A 27,367-nucleotide genomic window follows, 5' to 3' on the forward strand; every position below is an offset into this window, starting at 1 on the left:
CGTCGGAGCAGCTGCCGGCAGGCCAAGAGCGGGCAGCGCGCCTCGGAGGAGCCGCTCGGGCTGGGCTGGGAGCCGGAGAACGGAGTCGGGCCGGCCATGCAGCGGGACGAATGGGACGAGCAGAGCGAGCTGCGGGAGCTCAACGCCCGCCTGGAGCTCTACGTACGGCGGGTGCGGGACTTGGAGCAGGAGAATGGGCGCTTGGAGCACGAGCTGGCCGCCTTGCGCGGCCGGGAAGGGCGCGCGGGCCGCTGGCAGGAGACGGAGCGAGAAGTGGCTGAGCTGCGCCGGGTGGTGGCCGAGCTGAGCCGGGCTAAAGGCGAAGGCGAGCTGGAGCGGGACGCGCTGCGCCACGAGTTGGAGAGCTTGGAGAGGCTGAGCGCGCAACTTGGAGAGCTGCGCCTCCGCCGCCTGGAGCCCGAGCTGTCCCGGCGGCAGCAGCAGCTGGAGGGGCTGTGGGCCGACTGCGCCGCTCTGGAGGCGCTGCTGGAGCAGCTCCTGGCCGAGCACGAAGGGCTGCAGGAAGCGCGCAAGCAGCGGCCGGCCGCGCTGCTGTCTGCCCCGCGCGTCCTCCGGGCCGGGCGCTCCGAGAAGCGGCAGCTGGCCTCCGACTACGCGCTGGTGCTGAGCTGGAGCTGCGCGCAGAGCCTGGAGCGATACGAGGCCGAGTTGCGGGCGCTGCAGGAGCTGGAAGGGGGCCGCCTGGGCCAACAGGACCTGCGCAAGCTGCGCGCCCAGAACCAGGAGAGCCGCCGGCGCCTCGAGGAGCTGTGGCACCGCTGCCGGGAGCTTTGCGCGCTGGGCGAGCGGCTGGAAGAGGAGCGGCTGGCGCAGCAGGAGAGCCACGGCGCCCAGCTGGCCGAGTACCAGGTGAGACCGTCGGGCAGGGCGAGCGAGGAAGGCCGGGGGAGCTCTCCAAGATGCTGGGGGCTGAAGCGCTACCTTAGAGGTCCCCAAAGTTGGCAACTTTAAGACTTGTGGACTTCAACTCCAAGAATTCCGGGAGTTGAAGTCCACAAGTCTTAAAGTTGCCAAGTTCGAAGACCTTTTTAGAAAGCCGGTTGGTCGTAGGAAAAGTTTGGCGCGTTCTGGGTTTTTCTTTTTTGAAACAGCCGGGAGGAAAAGGTGTCTCGCCTTCCTTTTCCGACTTGGTTTTCCTTGGCCAAACCCGGTGAAGCAATCTGAAGTAGTGGTAGTATTCAAGAATACAGAATAAAGGGACCTTGAAGGTCTTCTAGCCCAACCCTCTCTCCAGCCGGAGAGCCATTCAGGACAAATGGCTGGCCAATTTCTTCTTAAAAACCTCCAGGGATGGAGTGCTTTTGGTCAGGGTACCCTGGGATACCCAATTATGCGATGGAGCCTACTGCTTCCATTTTCTCCTTTCAGCCCCAATCCAGGAGCCTACGCAGGCAGCCGCTTTCCCAACAAACTATTTTTGTGTTTGTAAAACATATGTTAAACACAACACTCCAGTGATGGAGCACTCACAACTTCTGGAGGCAAGCTGTTTCATTGATTTGTTAATGATACATTTAGTTTTCCTCTAATGCTTTCCTTCCTCCAAACATCACATAGATATATATAATTTCAGGGAAAGTTTACAATTTCCTGATAAAACAGGTTAACCTTATTTCCCATTGCAACTCAAGAGAGCTGGTGGAGGGAGTAATTTGCCCCAAAACTATGTTCCTGCTGAAACCAAACTTTTAAATAAAGCAAGAAATCAGGTTTATATTTTGACATTCTTACTTATGTGTAAGACATTTGCCAGTATGGGTAATCCTCGACTTACGATCACAATTGAGCCCAACATTTCTGTTGCTAAGGGAGGCAGTTGTTAAGTGAGTTTTGTCCCATTTCATGACCTTTTTGACACCCTTGTCAAAAGAATCACTGAAGTTGTCAAGTTAGTGATGTGGTTGTTAAGTGAATCTGGCTTCCCCATTGACTTTGCTGGTCAGAAAGTCGCAAAACGGGATCACACAACCCCAGGACACTGCAACCGTCATAAATATGAACCAGTTGCCAACCATGTGAATTTTGATCATGTGACCATAGGGATGTTGCAAAGGTCGTGTGAAAAGCAATCATAAGTTACTTTTTTCAGCGCCATTATAACTGTGAACGGTCACTAAATGAATGGCTGTAAGTTGAGGACTGCCTGCAGATGTTTATTGGATAGTCATCACTACCCAGGGGCCCAACCTGGCCTCTGGAAGCTGTTTTGCACTTGGCCCCAAATGATATGCACTCCGTTGGCATCTAGGCTTAATTGGTTAATTAATTAACTAAGGCCTTTCTCCTCCACTCGTTTCTCTTTGACCAAATAAGATTAGGATTCCAGTTATGGGAATAGAATTTATAGAATCACAGAGCTGGAGGGATTTGGAGGTGCTGGTCGAGCCCCTCGCCCAAGGCAAGAGATCTTTCTTTTAAAGTTTTTTTTCCATTTTCATAAGATATAATCACATGTATACTATTACATAACCAGCATCGTGTTGTGTTATTAAATGTTTACATCAATTCATCTTACCATCAACTCCCCAAAACAATTATTGGCTCTTCTGCTCTCCATACATCATATTTGTACCTTATCCATCACTTTCTTCTCCCTCTCTCCTCCCCCTCCCTACCTCCTTTCTTCCCTCTGCCATCCTTCCTTTCTCTACTTCCCCTTCCTCTCTCCTTCTCCTCTCTCCCCTTTCCACTCCTCCTTTCTCTTCTCCTTTCCCCTCACCTTTAAGGCAAGAGATCTTATAATATCTTGGACAAATGATTGTCCAGTCTTTTCTCAAGGAATGTTAAGGATTGCCTGTACCCAATATACAATCTTTCTGGCAATTGCCCATCCAATAAAGCAGTGGTTCCCAAACATGGCAACTTTAAGACTTGTGGACTTCAACTGCCAGAATTCTCCAGCCAGCAGAGCTGGCTGGAGAATTCTGGGAGTTGAGGTCCACAAGTCTTAAAGTTGCCAAGTTTGGGAACCACTGCAATAAAGGCACCACCCTCCAAGGGACCCAGCCCATACTGCCCCTTGACCCTGGAGAAAAGAGGGTAGGGGACAGGGTTAGCCCTTCAAGCTGATTGTTGGGCTCATCTCCCAATCTTTTCTTGGGATGTTCATTTACCCATTTATAAATCTGATTTCAATGAACGTATTCTCACTGGCAACAAATATATTCAATACTGTAGAATTCCAAGCAGAACTGTTTCACTCCACTTTTAGTATAAACAGCTCTAGGCTAATTCCGAGATTTTTGCACTTTTCAGGAAGTAATAGGGTCAAGAAACTAAACGTTTTAAACCGGTGTTTTTCAGCCTAGCCAGCTTTAACCTGTGGACTTCAATTCCCAGAAGTCCCCAGACTGGAGAATTCTGAGAGTTGAGGTAACACCATCTTAAAGCTGCCAAGGTTGAGACAGACTGATTTAAACCATGTGCATCTTTAATAGCATGATTAAGTTGTTCTCTCTGTACTACAGCTTCCAGGGCTCCTAGATTAATTCTTACTAGGTTGGTGATGGTGGCAACAATGAGGAGCTGGTCACATAAATGTGAACCTCTCTGCATAAAATTTAAAATGTGTTCTTTTCCAGCCTTTAGAATTTAAACTGCAATGAGGATTAAGCTTTCATAACTACTTCTCTGAGCTTCGGACTCCTTGCCTAATTGCAGATCAGTGTTTGCCAACCTTGGAGCTTTCAGGCGGGTGGACTCCAACTCCCAGAATTCCCCAGCTGGCTATATATTCCTGTACTTTCCCTTTGCTACAAGTCTATATAGTTATTCATCTAGCAGATGGGGAAAACGAATTCAGCCTGGTAACTTCTTCCATCTTATCCCCACGAAGCAAAACAAAACGATGGGATGGCTCACATTTTTGGCTTCCGCTCTCCAAGCCCAGGACAAAATGTTCTCTCTGGGAGAGAGAAATGAAGACATGTCACCCTTTCCAACCTCCCCTGTTGGGAATAGCATGGCCAGGTTTAAATTTCACCCAGGGCAGCCTGCCATGACGATTCTGCAGTGATTTTGGCTCCGGGGAAAGACTATGAAATGCTCAGATGGAATGGCAAGCAGCTCTTATTTTTTCCACAGGCAGCCAATTGGACTCAATGTGGAAAAAACAGGTGTTGGGACACCTGTACCATGGAGTGAAAAAGCAGCTAGGAAAGTGTAATAAATATATCTCTGGGGGCGGGCTGGATAAACAATATATGTCAGAGTCTCAAAGTAACACCCCCAATGAAAGAAGACTCCAAGGCTTGAGTTCCATTTTATTAGAGATGCCATATTGGCACATCTGGGAAAACACAAATCTGAAAGCTTCCAGGATTTCCCCACTCAAGTGAAAGTCCAAGTCTCTGCCCAGCACCCACATGTCCATCCCATGGTCCAATCAAGCACCATCCCAACTGGAGATGCCTCCCAGTCACTTCATCGCAGCTGCAGGACAAGATGTCCTTGACTCTCTGAGAAAGGAATGTTATTTAGTCTATATATCTCCCATAATTCCCCCTCCCAGTTTCCCACAGCGTTAAATGCGGCAGGCCTGAAGGCCCAATGCAGAAGATGGCTTCCAGGCCTGACAATATATTTATTACATGAATGAAGGTGAACCTACATGTCCCGATATAATGTTGCAGGATCCCAATTGGGTTGATCACCAGGATCATAGGTTTTGTCTTTCGAGCTTTCCGACTCGGGCTGGAGCTCATCCTCAGGGAACTTCTCTCTAGCCTATCTTCATGGATTTTCTCTCCAGGTTAGGCTTAAGACAGAACACAGCAGGAATCTGAAAGTTCGGAAGACAAAATCCCAGTGATCAACCTAGATTGGATTCTGCACTGTTGATTACACTTGGCTAGCTACTTTCTTAAATATTTGTATTTCAATTTTATTTTGTCCAGCTCAAGAGGTCAAGCCCTATTTCCCCCACAACAGCAACCCTGTTGTGAAGTGGGTTAGACTAAGAGAGAGGGATTGGCCTAAACTCACCCAGTTGGCTTTTATGCCAAAGGTAGGACTAGAACTCACCATCTCCTGGTAATTGGCCCCAAATCACCCAACTGGCTTGCATGCTTAAGGAGGGATTAGAAGTCACTGTCTCTTGGTGATTGGCCAAAGTCAACTTCTCAGATTTCATGCTTAAAGTGGGACTAAATCTCACAATCCCTTGGTGATTGGCCCAAAATCACCCAGCTGGTTTGCATGCCTAAGGTGGGACTAGAACCCACAGTCCCTTGGTGATAGGCCCAAAGTCACCCAGTTGGCTTTCATGTCTAGGAGAGGACTAGAACTTCTGGTCTGATTTCTCTAGTTCAGCACATTCACCATTGTATCAGTTGGAGTCTATATGTGGTAGTGTGGACCTCCAATTCAATACACTTTGGTCTCTTGTTGCACTTGAGGTAACACAATTGTGCCTATGGAAAATCTTAGGAGTGCCTCAAACTTCCACTTATTTCACATTTTGCTATCCCACTAAGTGTCTCCGAGAAACTCCCAGATGAGGAGAGGAGGGAAAGAAAGAGCTATCTCTCTTAACTGTTCCCAAACTCTTGGCATTCAGGGTTATATTGCCTCTGGATTCTCTGTGCTGAAAAGCCATAAATTCATCTGCTGAAATTTGCTTCTCCTGTTTTACTGCCATTAAGCTAATGGCCATTTCCGATGCCTTTTGGCAGCACAGTTTGGAAATTAATTACAAAACGAACATCTTTTGCTTTGTTTTGGATTCCAGGCCTTCGGTCACCTTAGATGCCTCTAGGATTTTATATTGGAAGGGAAAAGGAGCTTTTCCTTCATCTTTTAGGAGAATGCAAACTGCTGCAAAACAACCTTTATGATATCCTTACTATAGTAAGTAGGGCCTTTCCTCTCCTGTGGCTACTGTTTTTAATAAGCTTAAAGGTAAAAGATAAAGATTCCCCTCGCACATATGTGCTAGTCTTTCCTGACTCTAGGGGGCGGTGCTCATCTCCGTTTCAAAGCCGAAGAGCCAGCGCTGTCTGAAGACGTCTCCGTGGTCATGTGGCCGGCATGACTAAATGCCAAAGGCACACGGAACGCTGTTCCCTTCCCACCAAAGGTGGTTCCTATTTTTTCTACTTGCATTTTTTACCTGCTTTCGAACTGCTAGGCTGGCAGAAGCTGGGACAAGTAACGGGAGCTCACTCTGTTACACGGCGCTAGGGATTCGAATCACCGAACTGCCAACCTTTCTGATCGACAAGCTCAGCGTCTTAGATGAAAGTTAATTAAGTCAGCTCTCTATCTCAAATTCCAGTGGCACACATTTTGTTCCCACTAATAGCAATAGATACTGCTTCACAGTGCTTTACAATAATAATATTTTTACTGACATGTAAGTATTCATGCAGATCATCCTTATTTAACGATCACAGTTGGCACTGGGAACTCAGTCATTAAGAGAAGCAGTCGCTAAGTAAAACCACAATTGTGCTTACCAGAGGTGGTATTCAGGTTCTGAGTAGTTCTGGAGAACTGTTAGCGGAAATTTTGATTAGTTCAGAAAACCGGCAAATACCACCTCTGACTGGCCCTGCCCCCATCTATTCTCTGCCTCCCGAGTCCCAGCTGATCAGGAGGAACTGGGGATTTTACAGTATCCTCCCTGGAGTGGGGATTTTGCAGTATCCTTTCCCTGCCACGCCCACCAAGCCACACCATGCCCACCAAGCCATGCCCACGGAACCGGTAATAAAAAATGTTGAGCCCCACCGCTTGTGCTTACCATCAACTTCAGCTTTCCAAGTCGGTAAAGGTTGCAAAAATTTGCTGTAAAGACACCTTTTCATCACCGTCAGGACCAGGAATGGCCACTAAATGAAGCGATTGCTCAACAAGGATTGCCCGTAGGTGCATGATGAGCAAAAGGAATGGCCAATTCTGAGAACTCTGCAATGACAAGAGGCAGAATTATGTTTATTTGGATGGTCAGAATGCTTTTCATATGAGTGACATTTGGGAGATTGTGGATGGTTGCAATCCTGTCTTTTCTGTCTCTTACTGTCTCTCATATTTTAAGACCCCCATTATGTCTCCCCTTAATATTTCCCTGGCTAAACCATCCGAGCCTTTTCAACAGTAGTAATGGAGCCAAATCACTTTCCCTGCTCTTGAGCTAAAGCTCTGGGCACCCGTCTCTTGTCAGCAAAAGGTTGGCAAGATGTTAGCCAGCCCCCTTGCCAGTTCCTACCCTGTCCTCGGTTGTGACTTTCCAAGTCACTGCTCAACAGTGTTGATTTACGAGTGTGCCAGTTGTTCTGGGCCACACGATGACTTTCCTTCCCTGGCTTTGCTGTCCAGCTCACCAGCCATCCACCAGGTAGAATCCTGCAGCGGAGGGAGTCAGCCTGACTCCAGGGTTTTACTAGTGCTTCTGTAACGTAATACTCTGCTGCTCCTCCTACCCAACCCAACTCCCTGTTTGAGCATTCTTCCAAGTTGAACTAATGGGGAACAAAAACACACACACACCCCACATCAACAGCAGCAGATAAATCATGCCAGGGAGGGAGGGAGGGAGGGAGGCAGGATAAGTGAAACTGACCGGCTCAGGGGTGGGGGAATCTATGCCCCCTTTCCAAGCTGTGGACTTTAGTTTCTGGAATTCCTGAGTTAGCACAGTCGCAAAGGGACCATAGTTGTCTAACCCCTGGACTAGCTGAACAAATATGGGGAGGAGGCTAAATGAAATGATTTAAATGGAAAAAGATTGGGAAATTGACAAAATTCTATTCAATATCCCCTATTATCTGCAGCACTGAAGAGGCAACAATTAGAGAAAGAGGGGCAGGGAGGAATAGAGAAGGAAGGAAGGAAATGGAGAAATGTTTGAGAGGGAGAAAGGAAGGAAGGAATAGGGAAGGAAGGAATAGGGAAGGAAGGAAAGAATAGGGAAGGAAAGAATAGGGAAGGAAAGAAAGAAAGAATAGGGAAGGAAGGAAAGAAAGAATAGGGAAGGAAGGAAAGAATAGGGAAGGAAGGAAAGAATAGGGAAGGAAGGAAAGAATAGGGAAGGAAGGAAGGAAAGAATAGGGAATGAAAGGGAAGGAAGGAATAGGGAAGAAAGGAATAGGGAAGGAAGGAAAGAAAGAATAAGGAAGGAAGGAAGGAAAGAATAGGGAAGGAATAGGGAAGGAAGGAAGGAAAGAATAAGGAATGAAAGGGAAGGAAGGAATAGGGAGGGAAGAAAGGAAGGAATAGGGAAAGAAGGAAGGAAAGAATGGGGAAGGAAGGAATAAGAAAGGAAAGGAAAGGAGAAGGAGGGAAGAAATAGGGAGGGAAGGAAGGAAGGAAATTGATACTCCCTTTTTTGGAATGGGTGGAGATGTAAAGAACCTGGTGGGATCAACTGATCAGGGGTTGGGATCTGCTATCACAGCAGAAAAAAGGATTGGAATCTGCCAATCCCCAAAGAGTCCTTTCCAGGGAACCTCTGCACAGGTGCCAAGCAGTTCAAAGCTTCAGTGTGGAAAGCCCCCCCCCCCTGACCCCCCCTGCAAAGCAAGCATTGATAAAGCTGGGCTTTTGGTCACACAGCTACAGGCGTCCTCTATTTACAACCTTACGTCTAGTGAGAAAGTTACAATGGCAACGAAACAAGTGACTTACGACCGCTTTTCACACACTTATGACCGTGGCAGCCTCCCTGTGGTCATGTGATCAATTTATGACGGTTGCGGTGTCCCCGGGTTATGTGATCCCCTTTCACGACCTTCTGCCAAGCAAAGTCAATGGGGAATCCAGATTCACTTAACAACCATATGACCAACTTAACAACTGTAGTCATTCACTTAACAACTGTGGCAAGAAAGGTCACCAAATGGGGAAAAGCCTCTCTTAACAACTGCCTTGCTTAGCAATAGGAAATTTTGGGTTCAATTGTGGTCATAAGTCCCCCCACCCCAGAAATTTTTTTCTTTTTTTGTTCTCTTACATACCATTTTAAGTATACATTCACATAATTATTATTTTTCTTTACATTTATCATTCTTATACATTTATTATTTCCTTTAATATATTATAATATACACTTTGGGTTGCTTTATTTACCATCCCTCCTGTTGTAACACCACCTTATTTTCCCTTCCTTTTCTCCCTCCCTCCTTTCTCTACTTTCTTCCTTCTTCCTCTCCTTCCCCTTCCTTCTTCCTTTACCTTTTTCCTACTCCTACTCTTCCTCTTCTCCTTCCTACCCTCTCTCCTTCTCTTCCTCTCCCTTCCATCCTCCTCTCCTTACCTCTTTCTTCTTTCCCCCCTCTTCCTTTCATTCTCTCTTTCTCTCTCTCTTTCTTTTCTATTGTTACAGCTGTCTCTTTCAAATCTCAGTTTATGTTTCCTTGGGATGGCATTTCCACAAACCCAAATATAATATGATATCATTTCTTATTCCCTTACCTTCACTAATCTATCCTAACTATATTTCCCCTTTTATATCTCGCTCTTGAATATATATTTATATATTTAATATTTTCTTTTCTGATTTCCCCTTCTTCCCTCCCTTTTCCATTAACAGTGCATCGTCTGAGTTCTATATCTTCTCCCTACTTTCTTTTCTAGTTTCCTTTCTCTAGCCAATCATAAATCTTCCCCATGTCTTGAAATACTCTGATTCCTCTTTATCCTTTATTTTCATTGTCAACCTATTCATCTCTGCACAAGCTAATATCTTTTTTGTTATCTCTTCATCTGTTGGTAGCTTACATTGTGATTGTAAGTCAAGGACCACCTGTACCACCCAACACTCAAGGTTATTTCTGTGTTTTCAGATGATAATTGAAGCCCTTCAAGAAGAGAAGAGCTACTTGACCATGTCCATCGCAGAGTACCTAAAGGATTACCATGAACTCCTGCAAGTGAAAGCTGGACTCAGCCTGGAAATCGAAACTTACAGGTAAGAATATTTTTATATTCTTGGGAAATTGAAGCCAAGGGAAGCAGCCTTGGCTTCATTTTACACTCGGTCAAATCCCAGAACAGGTTTTGAGGTTCCTGCTGGGATGAAACTTTTGCAGAATTGGAAGGAAGATAAAAAGCCTTGATGAGTAACAACAGGAGTGGGATTCAACCAGTTTGGTCGATTTGGGCAAACGGGATGCTAATTTTGCATCTGGTTCACCAAACCAATTGTTGCAATGACTGGCTGGTTCCGCCCACCTCTCCCCTCCTAGGAGTCTCCATTTGGCCCATTAATCGTGCCTGGTAAGTATAGAGCCCGCGTGGAGGGGGTGGAAGGGCGAAGAACGGGCCTACCGGAAGTTCCAGAAGTCTGAAAATGGGCCTGTTTCTGGCCTCTGGAGCCCGGGGGAACCTGTTTTCACCATCCAGGAGGCTCAGGGAAAGCCTCCGGAGATGCCAGATTGACTTCTGCTCTGTGCTACATCTAACATGATCTCTGCAAATATATATCAACTATAAAAAAGGGCTTATAAAAAATCTCTGCTCCCTCTGAAGCAGGCAATATCCCCCCCCCCCCGGTGTTTCCTTTTGCGTAAGTAAAAGTCCTAATGCTTCTTGTTTGAATAACAACTTTTAATTGAACAAATTCCTCTCCTGGGTGTTGACTTCGTAATACAATTCATCCTTCTGAAAGAACCCAAAGTAGCCCTGGAAGACTTCTACTTTTTCAAAAGAATAAATTTCAGCCAGACTGATTACATCACAGGGAACAAACAAGTAAAGCCCAGAATTTAGTTCTTGTTCCCTTTTTGCCTGGCAGTGGTGATAAACTCATGTTTAAAGCACACAAGAGGCCGTTGAAGTTAAAAGCCAAATCTCATTGGTGGGGAAAAAAAGGAACAAGGGGTTAGAAGTCCACTTCTGCCATATAGGTAATCCTCAACCTCAACAATTTTTGAGCCCAAATTATTTGTTGCTAAGTGAGATAGTAGTTAAATGAGTATTGCCCCATTTTGGTCACAGTTGTTAAATCACTGTAGATATGAAGTTAGTAACACAGTTGTTAAGTGATTCCTAGTCAGAAAATATGACTTCAGCAACAGAGTGGTCAACGCCTGGAATGCTCTACCTGACTCGGTTGTTACTTCCTCAAACCCCCCACAGCTTCAACCTCAAACTGTCTACCGTGGACCTCACCCCATTCCTAAGAAGTCCATAAAGGGGGTGTGCATAAGCACACCAGTGTGCCTACCGTTCTTGTCTTACTGTCCCCATTTAATTGTACCCATTTCCTTTGTTCATGTCCATGTTCATATTTATACCTGCTATCTTATACATGTTGGACAAACTAATAAATAAATAAAATAAATCCAGGTCATGGTTGTCCAAAAGATGCTTTTTTCAAGAGGCCACTGGACTTCCTTTGTTTTTCTTTGAAAATGTTTCACTTCTCATCCAGAAAGAGTGCAGAGAACAGCAACCAGGATGATTAGGGGACTGGAGGCTAAAACATAAGAATGGTTGCTGAAACTGGGCATGGCTCGTCTAGTGAAGAGAAGGACCAGGGGAGACAGAATAGCAGGGTTTCAGTACTTGAAGGGCTGCCACAGAGAGGAAGGGCTCAAGCTATTCTCCAAAGCACCCAAAGGCCAGACAAGGAATAATGGATGGAAACTGAACAAGGAGAGATTCTACCTGGAAATAAGGAGAAATTTTCTGACAGTGAGAGCAATCAACCTATGGGACAGAAGTTACCTTGGAGGTTGTGGGAGCTTCATCCCTGGAGGCTTTCAAGAAGAGACTGGACTGCCATCTGTCATAAATGGTGTAGGATCTCCTGCTGGATGAGGGATTGGACTAGATGACCTACAAGGTCCCTTCCAACTCTGTTAATCATCCAAGAAGCCTCTTCAGCTCTGACTGGATAGTGGGGCAGTTGAATTCCATTCCCCACCATCCAGTCAGAGCTGAAGAGGCTTCTTGGATGAGAAAATCTTCAAAGAAAAACTAAAAAGTCCAGTTGCCTCTTGAAAAAAGCACTTTGGGACAGTTATTAAGTGAATCTGGCTTCCCCATTGACTTGTCAGAAGGTCACAAAAGATGACCATATGAGCCCAGGTCACACCAACCATCATCAATATATGCCAGTGGCCAAGCATCTCAATTTTAATCATGTGCCCACTGGATGCTGGAATAGTCGTGTGAAAAGCAGTCATAAGCCATTTTTTCAGTGCCATTGTAACTTCGAATAGTTGTAAGTTGGGACTACTTATGCTGAAATCAGGTTCTTTAATTTTTCTTCAAGGTATTCATCCTGCTGATGATTTGTATTATTGTGTAAAAACAAAGGAACCCTTTACACATTATACTTTATTTGTTCTCAGTGTCACTTTTTACTGACGGGAGAACTTAAATGCAAACAGGCTTTTTAATTAATGTAGCACTTAGAATAATAGAGTTGGAAGGGGCTTTGGAGGTCTTCTAGACCAATTCCTTGTTTGGGAAGGAGCCTTTCTAGACAAATCCTGTCTCTTCTTGAAAACCTCTAGTGATGGTGCATCCACAACCTACAAAGGCAACCTGTTCCACTGATTAATTGTTCTCACAGTCAAGAAATTCTCCTTAGTTCTAAATTTAATCTCTCTTTGATAGGTTTTGAGTACCTTAATTTCCTATCTTGCCCTCAGGTTCTTTGGAGAATAAGCTGTACCCCTCTTCTTTATGACAGCCCCTCAAATATTGGAAGAGTGCTATCATGTCAACCCTTGTCCTTCTCTTTGTTAGGGTACATATCAGGAGTGGGTTTCAAAAAATTTTACTACCGGTTTGGTGGGCGTGGCAAGATGGGGGACATGTGACTGAGTGGGTGTGGCCAACTTGAACGTCAATCATGCACACTCAGTCACATGACACACACACCCCTCACCAATCCATGCCCACCAAAATGGTGGTGAAAAGTTTTGACCGGGGAGGCGGGGGGTCTCCACCAATGCCAGAGCTAAGGGTGTGCCTGTAAACTACCCAGTAAGAAAAAAAAGTTTTTGTCCTCCCTGGCCCCCAGGGACACTCTGCAGGCTTCAGCAGGGCTGGGGGAAAGGAAAAACGACCCATTTTTTGCCCTTTTTTTGCAAAAAACGAAGGCATTTTTCCCTTCCCCCAGCCCTGCTGAAGCCTGCAGAGTGCTTCTGGAGTCGGGGGGTAGGCAAAAAGGCCTCAATTTTTACAAAAAATGGCCCATCTCTAGGACCGTCTCTGGGGACTGGCATGTGCACACCATTAAAAAAAAAGGGGGGGGAATTATATTTTTTCAATGAAGATTATTCTGCGTATGTGTAGGACAGAAAATAAAGATAGTGGTGCCCAGGATAAAACCGGTACAGTCATGTGTCCGGTCGTGTCCAGTCAAGTTACTACCTATTTGGCCGTACCATGCCAATAGGAACCCACTCCTGGTACATATGCCTAATTCTCACAACTGTTAATTGTACGGTTTTGCCTCCAGACCCCTTATTATCTTTTCACTCTTCTGTGCTCTCTTTCTTACGCACCCACAAAATTAGACTACATTTCAAAATGTGGCTTCAAGGCACCCCAAACCTTTGCTAATGTCCTTTGTGCTTTTCTCCAAGATTATAAACATCAAGACTGTTCATTTCATAAATTGGACCAAAGACAGAGCAGAAGCAATTCACTGCTAATGTTCCTTTTTTCCTTTCTGTGTTTGTCAAGTGGTTTTATTTGCAGTATTTAATGTGAATGCACTGCTTGTTTCTAACAGTTCATGCTGTGAGATCTAACATTTAAAGATGTGTTTGGCTCCCTTTTGCCATATACAGTGAGTGCTTCAGCTTGGGATTTATTTTTAGTGACTTCTGTGTTGCTCTGGAAACTGAGCAAACTGTTGTTTTATCAGTAGCCAGCAATCATTAGTCAAACTTCCTGCATTCCTGCTTCCTGTCATCATAGTTAAAGCTTTAAGGACTTCAGTTGGGAAGAGTTAGAGAAGATCTTCAGATTTGTTTTTCTGGATTGTAATCTTCTTACAAGGAGAAATGGGAATAAACTGCAGTTTTGAGAGACCGAGAATAGCAATAGCATTTAGGTTTATGTACCAACCCATAGTGCTCTTACAACACACTCTGAGTGGTTTACTATGTAGACCCATTATTTGCATGTTGCCCTCAATAATCCAGATCCTCATTTTACTGACCTCAGAAGGATGGAAAACCTTGAGTTGGACAGGATTGAACTCCTGGCAGTGGGCAGAATTTGCCTACAATATGCATTCTTTTTTTACACACATATCAATATGTGAACAGCGTGGCACCTGAGAGTGTAATACAAATAAAACTAATAAAATTAATCATAGTTATTACATCCAACCACCTTATATATTTCTAATAGTAACACATATTAAGTTGCAGCTGTCATTATTCAATTATTCCATGTTTTCTCTTGTTATTGTTCTTATTTATTATATAAAAGTGTATTCATTAATATTCCCCCTTTCTCTTATTTCTATCCCTTATTCTAATTTTTAATTATGTCATCCTTTATTAAAAATGTTTTCTTTCTATCCTACCTAACTTCTAGTCATGTCACCTACCTAAAAAAAAGAAAGAAATAGAGAGAAAAAGAAAAGCAAATCAGAACAACAGCAATAAGGAGAAATCATTTATCCATTGTCTCTTGGCCGCTTCAATACTTTAATTGCTATGCTTTTTTGACTTCTCTCCCATATTCCTCTGTTGGATCTTTGTCTCTGTCTGCATCCACTTTTTGGCTGCTCAATCTGCATATTCAGTTTTGGTTGCCACAATTTAAAAAGATGTGGAGAGTCTAGAAAGAGTGCAGAGAAGAACAACGAAGAGGATTAGGGGACTGGAGGCTAAAACATATGAAGAACGGTTGCAGGAACTGGGTATGTCAAGTTTAATGAAAAGAAGGACTAGGGGAGACGTGATAGCAGTGTTCCAATATCTCAGGGGCTGCCACAAAGAAGAGGAGTCAAACTATTCTCCAAGGCACCTGAGGGCAGGACAAGAAGCAATGGGTGGAAACTAATCAAGGAGAGAAGCAACTTAGAACTGAGGAGAAATTTCCTGACAGTTAGAAACAATTACCAGTGCAACAACTTGCCTCCAGAACTCATGAATGCTCCAACACTGGAAGTTTTTAAGAAGATGTTGGATAACCATTTGTCTGAAATGGTATAGGGTTTCCTGATTAAGCAGGGGGTTCGACTAGATGACCTTCAAGGTCTCTTCCAGCTCTGTTATATTCTATTCTATTTCTCCCATCTCTACCTCTTCCATTGCCTAGTTTCCAATTTTGGATACAACAGTGTATTCTAAACATATCCTATAGATATAATTTTCTTACAAATGAAGGTAAATATATGTGTCTCAGGATAATGTTGCAGAATCCAGTGTGGGTGGGTCACTGGGATTAGAGGGTTTGTTTTCCGAGTTTTCGGACTCATGCTGGAGCATGATGACTAGGAACTTCTCTCTGGGCAGCCACTTGTCTGGAATGGTATAGAATGTTCTCCTTGAGCAGAGGGTTGGACTAGAAGACCTCCAAGGTCTCTTTCAATTCTGTTATTGTGTAAAAATTTGTCTCCAGTGAGAGGGAAATCCATCACATCTCAAATACGAACTGGTCCAAGGCAAGACCTAGTGAAGAGAAAATAAATTATTCTTTAGCTAGAAAAGCTAGGAGGAAAAGGCCTGGCATTTAAACCTTGGAGCAAACATACATATGAATTCTTTTCTGTGTTATAACTTTGGTGGATCAGTGTTTATACAGCTTCTGTCTTGTCTACAATAAATCAACTTAGTTGGTTCTGTCCTGTTTGAGAGCTTCTGTTGGAAGCAAATTCCTACATAACGAATCATGTTCAGAGAGTAAAAATATATTGTCCAAGAGATTGTTTCAATATTGGCCATTTTTAAAAAAAATACTGAGAATTTGATGCTAACATTTAATCAAATGCTTCTTACCTGCAATTTTCATCCACTGATTCTAGAGCTCACATTGGTTTCTACATTCTACATCTTCCTTCAAATATTTGTATAAATGTTGTAGTACAATTTGTCAAAGTCCTCGGCTATTAGCAGTTCTCATAATATATCAGGTGCAGTCTGATCAGAACAGGAAAAAACAGCTACTTTCCATGATCACAATGCGTCTAAATAAATAATTTTTTTAAAAAAGTTCAGTTGCAATTCTTTAAAAATTAGTGCACCATAATACATACATACATACATACATACATACATACATACATACATACATACATACATACATATTCATAGAGGACAAATAAAATTAAGCACTGTATTCAACACAGAATTTTATCCATTCATTTATTTACGTTCCTTGTATTTTACTTAGGGGACATTTCAATTCGTGTAGCAATATTTAAACTGATTACAAATCTGTGAAACTCCTTGGCTGCATTATTGTTATATAACTCTGAATGAACAGAATAAGTAAGATTTCCTAGGTGTTTAAATGTTGTGGGTCTTTAAAGGCAAATAACATATTGCTTTCCAGGAATCTTAGCTATCAACATTTCCAAATGAGCTCCTTCTACAGCGTAGATATCGTCCTGCATTATCAGCTCAAAGCAGTTGGCGGAGCAAAACTGAAAATGTTGTTTTGAGAGATTACAGAGTTTAAAATATTGTACTGGTTGCCTTTAATGACCGAGCATTTAATAGCTGTAGGAGAGTGTCCGTATTGCTGTAGTTTAACTTTAGCATTTCTTACAGTTTTTTTTAACCAGCAAACCATTTGACAGACTGATTTATTGTATCTTAACTACGTTGAACGCCCTTTATATCTTGATTAATATATAAATATAAATAAATAAATAAATAAATAAATAATATATATATATATATATATATGCCAAATATCACTCACTCCTCACGAAATTTCCAGAACTGTAAAGCCTACAAACTTGAAATGTGGCATGTATGTTCCTCTTGGCTTCTAGGTGCTCACTAAGAAAGGATTTTTCAAAATGAACCAGCAGATCATTAGTATTTCTTATACAGTAATTAACATGCTCTGATGCTAAGGAGTTCTACTCCCCTGCCCCATCTGAAAAGAACTCTGTTCCACTGCCAGTTGCCTCACATTCCATTACCTCAGTTCAAACTGGCAGATATTCCACTCCTTCATTCAGGAGCGGTCTGGGGCTCCTTACAGTACCTCACCAAAATGTCCTTCACCTTCTACCTATGAAATTGCTTCCCGACTCAAGGCGGCGGGAGAGATATTCTCTTATGTGTTTCAATCACCAACCACCACTGAGCCAATGGATTGAACTGGAGTGAACTGGATTTCTCCTGCACTGCCCAATCACATAGTTTCATTGTGAAGCACGGGTATCCAACTAGTTTAATATAATTAAAAAGACTCAAAGATATATTTTTCAAAATACTCTGTTTCAGAGAAGGAGTCCAATTGTCAGTTAGCAATTATACTGAAAGGGATATCCCTAACAATTATGGTCAATTAGAGCTATTGAATTTTCTTATTTAATATTACCGATCACCTGAATTGCTTGAAGCATCCGATGACTTTTTCCAATCAAGCGCCAAGGAAAATCAGGAGATCTAGGCAGTTCAATGGGTATAAACATTTATTGCAAGCTTAAGCTCTCTACAGGAATCTGACCAACTAATGGTTAAGAGAAATGAGCGGGAGAGGCATTCAAGGTGGGCTGGGCTTAGATCTGCGGGCGTGCAGAGACTCATGACTGATGATGCCTTTGACCCTTCCCTCCAGCTCAGCCTGGTCATGTCCTACACTTACTTTGAAGATGCAATAGATTGAACAGGAAACCTTCCATAGAGTCCATGTGTCAGTTCCTATACTGGTAGTCCCCAACTTACAACCATTTGTTTAGCAACTGTTAGAATGGCACTGAAAAAAGTGACTTATGACCAGTGCTCAACTTTAAAAACTCACGTGATCAGCTTTGTTATATTTATACCATTGGTTATATATTTTGACCATTGCAACATCTCAAAGTGATTATCATTTGCAACCTACCTAGCTGGCTTCCCATAAGTTCAATGGGGACGCTGGAGTCTCTTAAATTGCAAGTGATTTCCTTTACAATGGTAGCAAAAATGGTCATAAAAACAGGCAAAACTTACTTAACCACTTTCTTATCATCAGAAATTCTGGACTCAATAATGGTCTTAAGGCAAGGATTTACCAGTGTTTGCAATAATCCATGCTTAATTTTCATGGAGTATTCAATCATTTTTTCTTTCTTTTTTCTACATTTTATTCATAAACACTTTTTTAAAAAAACAGTAAATTGTCAGGGTATATCATTTACAAATAGAAAAGGCCAAAAAATTTACAGCAACAAATTGCAGCTTCCTGCAATAACACCAGCAGAACTGCAAAAAAATGCGTTACCAGAATATCTTATATTTTAAGAAGGGTCTTGGTTGATACCTAGGACGCTGGCAGCAAACTGTATCAACCATTAGCACCAGTCACTGGTATTTGTAACACATTTTGAATGTTCAGTTGGCTGAGTTTCATATTTAATGATGTAATATATAATAATAATAATAATAATGATAATAATGATAATAATGTTGAGAAGGTTTTAGAGAATGAGAAAGTCAAGATCTTGAGGGACTTCAGAATCCAGACTGACAGACACTTGGCCCACAACACACCTGACATAACAATAGTTGAAAAGAAAAAAGTATGGTTCATTGACATTGCAATACCTGGAGATGCACGAATTGAAGATAAACAGCAAGAAAAATTTACAAAGTACCAGGACTTGCAAATTGAGGTTGAAAGACTGTGGAAAAAGAAATCATGTGTTGTCCCAATTGTAATTGAAGCCCTTGGAGCAATACCTAAAGGGCTACCTGCTATTTGAAAATCCTAAATTTACCTGACTTGAACATTCTGATTCTACAAAAAACCACCCTACTTGGAACAGCTTATATCCTCCGACGTTACCGTAAGTTCCTAGGTCCTTGGTTAGGACTCGAGCTGTGAGCTACCAACCAGCCCCAAAGGCTATGAATCTCACCAAAGATTAACCACGCAATAATAATAATGATGATGATGATGATGATGATGATCATCATCATCATCATCATCATTATCATCGCTATTTGGAAATTCTAAATTTATCGGACTTGAACATTCTGACTCTACAAAAAAACCACCCTACTTGGAACAGCTTATATCCTCCGATGTTCTCTTACAGTTCCTAGGTCCTTGGTTAGGACTCGAGCTGTTGAGCTACCAACCAGCCCCAAAGGCTGTGAATCTCACCAAAGATTAACCACATAATAATATAACCAAAAAGCTTTTAGCTAAGTTTGTCTTACATTAAAATTTCATTTTGGTGATTATTGTAATTATGCTTATATTCCTATTTTCAGTGCTAACATTTATGATCTTACTATTCTCTAATTCCTACCTCTTGCTTCTATCAATTCATAGAATTTATTCCAAATCATATAATATTCTGTATCTTCTTCATCTTAATTTTGAAGGTTAATCTAACCCCATGGTTTTCGCCTTTGATTTTTGGCCGTTTTTTGCTGAAAAATGGGGGATTGTGCGTGCATGCGTGGGGGGGGCATTGCATTATGGGTGTGAGCATGCAAGCACATGAACCCCCCCCCCCCCGATGCTCCCACTTTTGGCACACCTCGACAAAATTAGCCATCACTGATCTAACCATTTCTGTACAGTCTAAAATTTTTCGAATTACAATCTCCCCTGGCGTGGTGTTCATATTTTCCCAATATTTAGCTATATGATCCTTGCTGCTATCAGTATATGTAAAACTAAATATGTAGTCCCTTTATCACAACCCTCTGGTAATATATCAGTACCTAGGAGACATGTTTCTGGTTTCAACTCAATATTTTTCAGTGATATTATCCCAGTATGCAAAATTCTCCTCTCCTTCGACTTCTATTAAAAAAAAAGATAGCAGACTGAATTTCAGTTACATGCCGTGTTAATTCAGTTGGTCGGTAGACAACGTAATTTGCGTTCCCTTCTGGTTCTGCAAATGCTATAATGTGAAAGATTTAACTTGAATGTTTTTGATTTAATCAGTTAAAAAATGTGATTAGCCAAAGTTATTTAGAGACCTTGGTTAAAGTTAATCAAGACTGATTCTATTCACGGGCCAGGCAGAAAAATTAATTTCCCAAAGGGAAAAGAGTAAATTTTTGTCTGAGACAGAATGTGTAAGAAAAAAGAAGAGGAAATACGAGCTTGTAGCATTCTTGCTTTCATAATATTGCAGTGAAAATTAAGGAAAGCAGATGTTGCCCTGGATCAGTGCATCCCAACCTCAGCCATTTTAAGATGGGTGGACTTCACCTCCCAGAATTCCTCAGTCAACATGGCAGCATGACTGGCTGGGGAATTCTGGGTGTTGAAGTCCACCCATTTTAAAGTGGCTGAGGTTGAAAAGCACTGTGGTTGCTTTGTTCATGTTCATATTTCTAATGGATAAACGCTGCACTGGACATATATGCATTTTAATGTGGACAGGACATACAGATTTTAATGTGTTATTAACTCAGTTTTGTTTTTCTGTACGGCAGAGCTTTGCTAGAAGCAGAAGGTCGCCAATGGATTCTCATGTGGAATGAAGAACATGGAAAAGGTTACCCCAAGGTACGAAAGATGGAAATATATCATGCATTTAAAAGCAGAAAGGAGGGGTCAACATCCATTCCTGCTTGTTTGCAAACTATATGGAGCCTGTATAATGAGATCACTGTATACAGGTAGTCCTCAACGTACGACTGCAACTGAGGCCAATATTTCCGTTGTTAAGCAAGACCGATGTTACGTGAGCTTTGCCCCAGGTTGTAAAATCAGGGGTTTCTGACATGCAAAGTCAAATGGGACGTTGGTTTCTTTTAACAACCATGTGATTCACTTAACAGCTGCAGTGATTTGCTTAACAACGGTGGGCAAAATAGTCGTAAAATCAGACCCAACTTACTTAACCACTTTGCTTAGTAATTCTGCTTCCAATTGTGATTGTAAGTCAAGGACTACCTGTACTAAGTTGTAGGATTCCCTTCAAAATAAGAAACGAACGTACGTAGCAATTTATAAAATCACTATTATATTTGAGTTAGGTAATGCAGTGGGAGTATAGTAATTGGTTCGTCCAGTGGATTTCACATCAGCTGATTGAAGAAATTAAAAACGTGCATGAACTTTATTTTGGCTTCCTTGTAAATTTCTTGTAGTAGTTACACCTGAATACGTGTCATGGGTTTGCATTTCATTTCGGGTGCCGAATATCATTTTGTCACTTTACAGAGTACAGTGAGTGGCATATAAATTTAATAAATAAAATAATAATTGGCTTGTTAAGCAGGACAAATTTCATTTGCTTTGGCAATGTATAGTAATAAGAATATAAAAACTGGAGCATTATAAAGCCCTATACCCCAAACGGTCATCTCTGTTTTGCAAAGAGATGCAAAAATGAATAGAACTGATAGCAACCGGATCTATTTTTTATAGGTTCAGACTGTGATTAGATTTAAGCCTAAAGCTTATTGCTTTGTGGTCTAGTGGTTAAGGCATCAGGTTAGAAAGCTAGAGACTGTGAGTTCAATTCTTGTCTTAGCTATGAAAGCCAGCTGGATGACTTTGGGCCAATCACCAGGATCCTGTGAGTTCTAGTTCTGTCTGAGCCAGCTGGGGAATTGAGTCAGTCACTCTCTCTTTGCCAACTCACCTCACAGTGTTGTTTTATTGTGAGGAAAATACGAGGAGGAAGGTTGTTGGATATGTTTGCCACCTTGAGTTATTTCTAAAATAATAAAGGTATGTTACAAAATAAATGAATAAGTAAGTACACGGTATTTAATATCCATTATCATTTATCTCCTGCAGGTGACCGAAATCTGCGTTACGATTATAGCAACCGATACTCCGCTTATCAACAGGAGAAAGGAAGAAAAGCCTTCCCGAATCCCAAATGTTGACCTAAGATACAAATTCCCACAAACAAATATGAGCCGCTCTGTGTTTTTCATCTATCAGAAAGTGCTAGAAGGCAAAGAGTTCTCCCTGAGAAAAAGCGCTACCAAAAGAACCCTTCAGGCCAGGACAGCGTCCTTCAACTACTACCGAAAGGCATGTGACTCATGAAAGGAGCCTGATTGGACAGAGAGAAAGACAAAGTTTTACCGTCGCCTTATCGATGAGCAGAGACAGTGACCTTCAGCCAAGGCCACCAGCGCCTGAAAGGAAGACAACCGAAATGGGAAGTATTCGTCTGCTTTGAAAGAGTCCACTATCCTTCAGAAGCAAATGAAAAGGCCGATGAGTTCTGAAGGCATCAGGTCCACCGTGATCATCACTTCACCTCTGTCTCCCAGCTCACTTCTTCTTCTTCTAAAGGAAGCCATATGAGACGAGGAAAGGAATTTTGGGTTACATCAATGAATTATCAAAGAGGGCAAGCCAGGAAAAGAAGAAAAACTGTTTTGGTAGAAGGAGTTGAGCAGAAGGAAAATGGCTGAAGAAGCAACAGGTTCTGCTACGAAGAATTTGAGAAATTGTACGGGGTAGAAAAAACAGTTCAAAGAAGGCCGAAGTGAAGGAAGTGGAGAACAAGAGGATACAGTGGAAGAGAGTATCTTTAAGAAAAGGAAAGATTAATGAAAGATAATGTGCCTTTTAGAAGATGGGAGGAACAGATTAAAGTGGAGGCAGAAGGAAAGAAGATTCCAAAAGATACAGAAACGTTTGGAAGGGAGAAAATTGTGACCACCTCCTCAAAACCCAAGAAACTTTTGAGTCCCCATTTATTCAGGACATACTGAAGGCAAAATCCTACAGAAGAATCACAATATAGAGATACACTGCAAGACTTCCAACTCCTCCAGAAAAATCAAAAGAAGAAGCTGAATTTAAACTCGGGAATGAAATGACTCAAGGTTATAGAACCAAAGAAGAGGATTCTGAAATAGATGCTTCACCACTGAGAGTATAGCAGAGAGCATTGTTTCTGACATCCTTAAGGTTTTGTACAAAAGTCTTCAGAAAGGACTTCCCCCGAAGCTAAAATAACTTCCTTCGAAAAGGAAATTTCTGAGGATGGAAAAGTGAAAACCAAGATCAGCATAGAGTCCACAGTTCAGAAGATGACCTTGATGCGTCTAATAAGTCTGATGGGAAGTTTCTTAGAGAAAATCTTAAAAAAGTATTGGAGGATACCAAAGGAAGTTTAGATGAAATGTCCTAGACAATATAATTAATGTTGGGATAAAGGAATGGAAAACAAGCCCAGAGGACTATTAAAGTTGAGATCATGAAGAGCCCGCAACTATAGTTGATGAAAGGGTGGAGTTTTTCAACCCCATTCGAAGTAGAAGAAGCAGAAGACACATTTCTCAATGGAGAGAACATCCTATCATAGTGATAAAGAAAGCCACCCCAAGTGTTTCTGGAGACCGTAAGGAAAACAACCCGATGAGATTGTGTCTCATGTGGAAGAAGTATCTGAGGGAGATGATGTTGTGGATGAAGAAAGTACTTTGTTTCCACTCCAGATGAATACCCGTTTGGATATGAGGAAGGGAAGGTTCCACCTATGGTCAAATCCATTTGAAGAAATCAACATGAAATATTCCTTGGCAAGATGAATTTCTGGAAGGGTCTCAAACCAATAAGGAGGGTCTGGCTTCATCAGAAATGATTTATCAAGTAATTGGCGCAGATGCCGGGCCGTTTATCTCAAAGGCAGAAGCCCCAAAGAACAGGTGGCCCATGCTGAATCTCTAGTTATGAGAAGGATTAAAATCCCACATGAATTTCAAGAATCAATAAAGGATTTTTTCTCACCATTCAAAGGATCCTAAACATCAGTTGAAAGAGGCACTAGGGAAGCTTGAAGCAACTCTTCCAGAACTGTGAAACAGGAACTTGGTGAACTCACCGAAGAGGACAAAGCTGACTCTAGTACCTTGGAAGTGGATATTAAAAAAGTAGAGTACCCTGAAAAAGAGGTGTATTTACTATCGTTTGCAGAAGTTAATTTATCCCAGACCATAGACACTGACCAGTTGAGTACAGAGTGGCTTGGTGAAGTTGGGGCCGATCAGATGAAATTGTCCAAACAATCACCAAATGAAGTAGCTTTGAGCAATACATAAAGAAAGAACAGAAACTTGGCAGGATGAAAAACATCACGTAGAGTTTCCTCCACACTTTGACCACAGAAGACACCAGTAAGAGAGAAGATGCCTATCCTTCTAAGGAGTCATTTGAGATCACAGACACATCCGGCATGTTGTTGTTGGTCCAACTGAAATCCGTAAGACTGAACATGTCTTTTATGAAGGTCCTACTTCTGACACTCTGGAGTTTGGAACAGTGGACTTTACAACAGAGTATCCACAGACGCAGGTCAATTCAGAAGGAAATAAGTTGAGTCCTGAAACACACGGAAACCACAGAAAAAATAATTTATAGAAGTCCTATTTATACATCTGAAGAAGTGAGTATCCTGAAAATTCTACTACTCACATCCGATTTCAAGTGATATCAGATCCTCCAAGCATATCACATTGGATTCCAAACAAATTGTTGAAAAAATCACGTTTGAGGGATCAGCTTCAGACTTGTCATCAGCTAAAAAGGGATATCTTTTCCCAGAGAAAGATCCCATAGCAATGAGCACATCAGTAAGACACTCCAAATAGATCCCAAAGAAATACATGTTGAACAAGAAATCTATGAAGTGCCTTTTTTCCACTGGAGACCATGATCTGGTTTGAAGAACAGTGAAAAAGATACATTAGGACAGAAGGACACGTCAACATCTGACCAAAACATTTATGAATTCCGTCCCCAAGACATCAGATGATGGTTCCACCAAGCCTGGTGAGGAGAAGGTGCTGGATGTTAACACTACAATCGGACATATCAAATTAAGTCCGAAGGAATTTGTAAGTGAACAATTGTTTTACAGAGCCCATTTCTGAACAGCACCAAAAGGTCCATGAATTGGGGCAGATGCTTTCTTCTGAAGGGTCGGTACATCGTAAAATTAGGGCAGAAGAAGTCCAGAGCCATGATTTCATGTCCCAAGATTTTGTTTTGGATCTCCAGGAATTGGTTCTCCAGAAGACGACCTTGGAAAAATAAGTCCTGCAGAGATCAGCAATCAACACACATTCAGATTGGGCAAAGGCTCCATAGTCCTGATACTCAACTCCTCAGCGGTATGGAATTTCCCCACAGGATGGACTCTCAGAAACAGCAAATCTGTTGGGCAAATCAGAATCGAGAAGAAACGTCCTTTACCCTTCCAGATGGACATAAACAAATGGGTGGGAGAGAGCCACAAGCTACCCTAGTTGTATCAAGTAGACAAGAACAGTCAACCTGAAGGCAGGATGGAAGAGGTTTGGAAAGACCCAGAGAGTGAGCAGAAGTCAGAGGATCCACGTTCGATCAAACTGTGCAACTGCAAAGAATGGTTGACCAACGATCGGTGTTTCAGATGAAAAGAAAATTGCCCTTCTACTCCTCAATGAAAACGAGGGGAAGACGAGGACCAGGGACCCTGGTTTTAAAAACTAACATTTCCAAGTTTTGTTTTTAAAAACCTAGAAGCTTAACTGCTGCATCGCTGAGTTTTAAACCTGGGAATATTTCGTCCTTCGTCCTGAACAAAGGACGTGGAACGTAATATTCTGATGCAGTAATATTTTAGCAGCATTCTTTTCTTAAATTACGTAAGATTTCATTTTACTGATGCTGTGGATATCTCAACACGATTTTTTTTGTAGTTTCCTTGTTTCTGTTTGAGAAAGGATTTAAGTGGTAAGGAAATACCATTTTTTGCTCAATTTAAAAAGTAGCCTTTTTTTAAAAAAAAAAATGACATTTAAGTCAAAATCATACTGATTCCCGTGGATTGTCCAGAATAGACATACAGAGAGCCCTTGGCTTACAATCACATTAGGACTGACAATTCCTTGTTAAGCAGGTGATGGTTAAATGATTGCATTACATGATAACATTTAATTTTACGACCATTTTTACTGTGGTCATTAGGTGAATCTACCTTCCCCCCATATTGAGTTTGCTTGTTGGAAGCTGGGAAGGAGCAAATTGTGATCCCCGACCACGGCTGTGGTACAAACTGTCACTTTTTTCAGTCCGGCTGTAATTCCAAACTGTCACTCAGCGAATAGCCATTAAGTCAAGAACTAGCTGTATTAACAATCCAAGGAACAAGGCAGCTTGTTGGGATCGCAGTTTATGGAAACAAGTCTGTGTACACTATAGCAAAAATGTGGCTGATCTGCTAGATCTCTCCTTCTAAACTCTTATTCAGCGACATTTTAAAAAAATAAGTGACCAAAAGGAACAACAAATTGCTAATATTATGTCAGGTCATTGACCTTTTCTCTCTCTCCCTCTCCTCTCTCCCCCCTCTTTCCTCTCCCTCTTTCCTCTCTCCCTTCATCTCTCCCTCCCTCTCCTCCCTTCCTCTCCCTCCCCCTCTGTTTCTCTCTCCCTCCCTTTATTTCTCCCCCTTTCTCCCTCTCCCTCCCTTCTCCCTCTCTCTTTCCTCTCTCCCTCTCTCCCTCCCTCTCCCTCTCTCCCTCCTCTCCCTCTCCCCTCTCTCCCTCCCTCTCCCTCTCTCCTCCTCCCTCCTCCTCCACCTCTTTTCCTCTCTCCCCTCCATCTCTCTCACCTCCATCTCTCTCTTCCTCTCCTTTCTCTCCCTCTCTCTCTTCTTCTCCCTCTTTTTCTCTCTCTCTCTCCTCTCTCCCTTCTCTCTCTCCCTGTCCCTCCCTCCCTCCTCTCTCCCTCTCCCTCCATTTCTCCCTCTCCCCTCCCTCCCTCCCTCACCTCTCTCTCTTTCCCTATCCCCCCCTCTCTCTCCCCTCCCTCTCTTTCTCTCCCCTTCCTCTCGTGTCTCTCACACACAGAAACATACACAACATACACAGTTACACTCTACACTTGTTGCAAAGTGGAGAATGCAATGAGGACACTTTACTAGCAATGCCAGTTTTTTCATGAATTAGGTTCTCGCCTTTCATGCATTTCCACATTTCATGAGATAAACAGGGGAAGCTTCAGTTGCTAAATTAACGTGTTGTGCTTTAATTAAAGCCACCAGAGCAGGGCCTATTGTGTGTCACAGGATCTACTGTACATAGAGCACAATTCTTGCACAACTGCATTTCTTTGGAACTCTGAGTCACAAGAAGAATGTAATCACCTTGAACCTGGGCTACAAAGTTTTGGATCCATGATCCTAAGCTCCTTTTTTATAAAGTGCTAGAGGTTGGAATATTTTCAATGCTTTAAATTAACTAAAGTAGCAGCCTGCGATGCTGGCAAATAAACATGAGGAAGA

The 27,367-nt window shown here is 42.3% G+C and overlaps 1 protein-coding gene across 1 annotated transcript; it reads left to right on the plus strand.

Moving 5' to 3' along the window:
- SYNM (synemin) lies at positions 1-26,466 on the plus strand. The gene is given in 24 exon segments (XM_032233166.1): positions 1-870; positions 9,804-9,928; positions 20,559-20,631; positions 21,874-22,128; positions 22,972-23,005; positions 23,008-23,126; positions 23,129-23,223; positions 23,328-23,353; positions 23,446-23,511; positions 23,514-23,561; positions 23,564-23,731; positions 23,734-23,815; positions 23,817-23,893; positions 23,896-24,137; positions 24,256-24,423; positions 24,425-24,514; positions 24,516-24,675; positions 24,678-24,727; positions 24,843-24,958; positions 24,960-25,130; positions 25,231-25,319; positions 25,422-25,484; positions 25,487-25,531; positions 25,534-26,466. Coding segments are annotated over 24 exon segments (3,168 nt in total). The 5' UTR covers positions 1-96; the 3' UTR covers positions 25,566-26,466.
- The last annotated feature ends 901 nt before the right edge of the window (positions 26,467-27,367 follow it).

This window comes from Thamnophis elegans, chromosome 16 (genome assembly GCF_009769535.1).
Source record: "Thamnophis elegans isolate rThaEle1 chromosome 16, rThaEle1.pri, whole genome shotgun sequence".
In the NCBI taxonomy this organism is placed as follows: domain Eukaryota; kingdom Metazoa; phylum Chordata; class Lepidosauria; order Squamata; family Colubridae; genus Thamnophis; species Thamnophis elegans.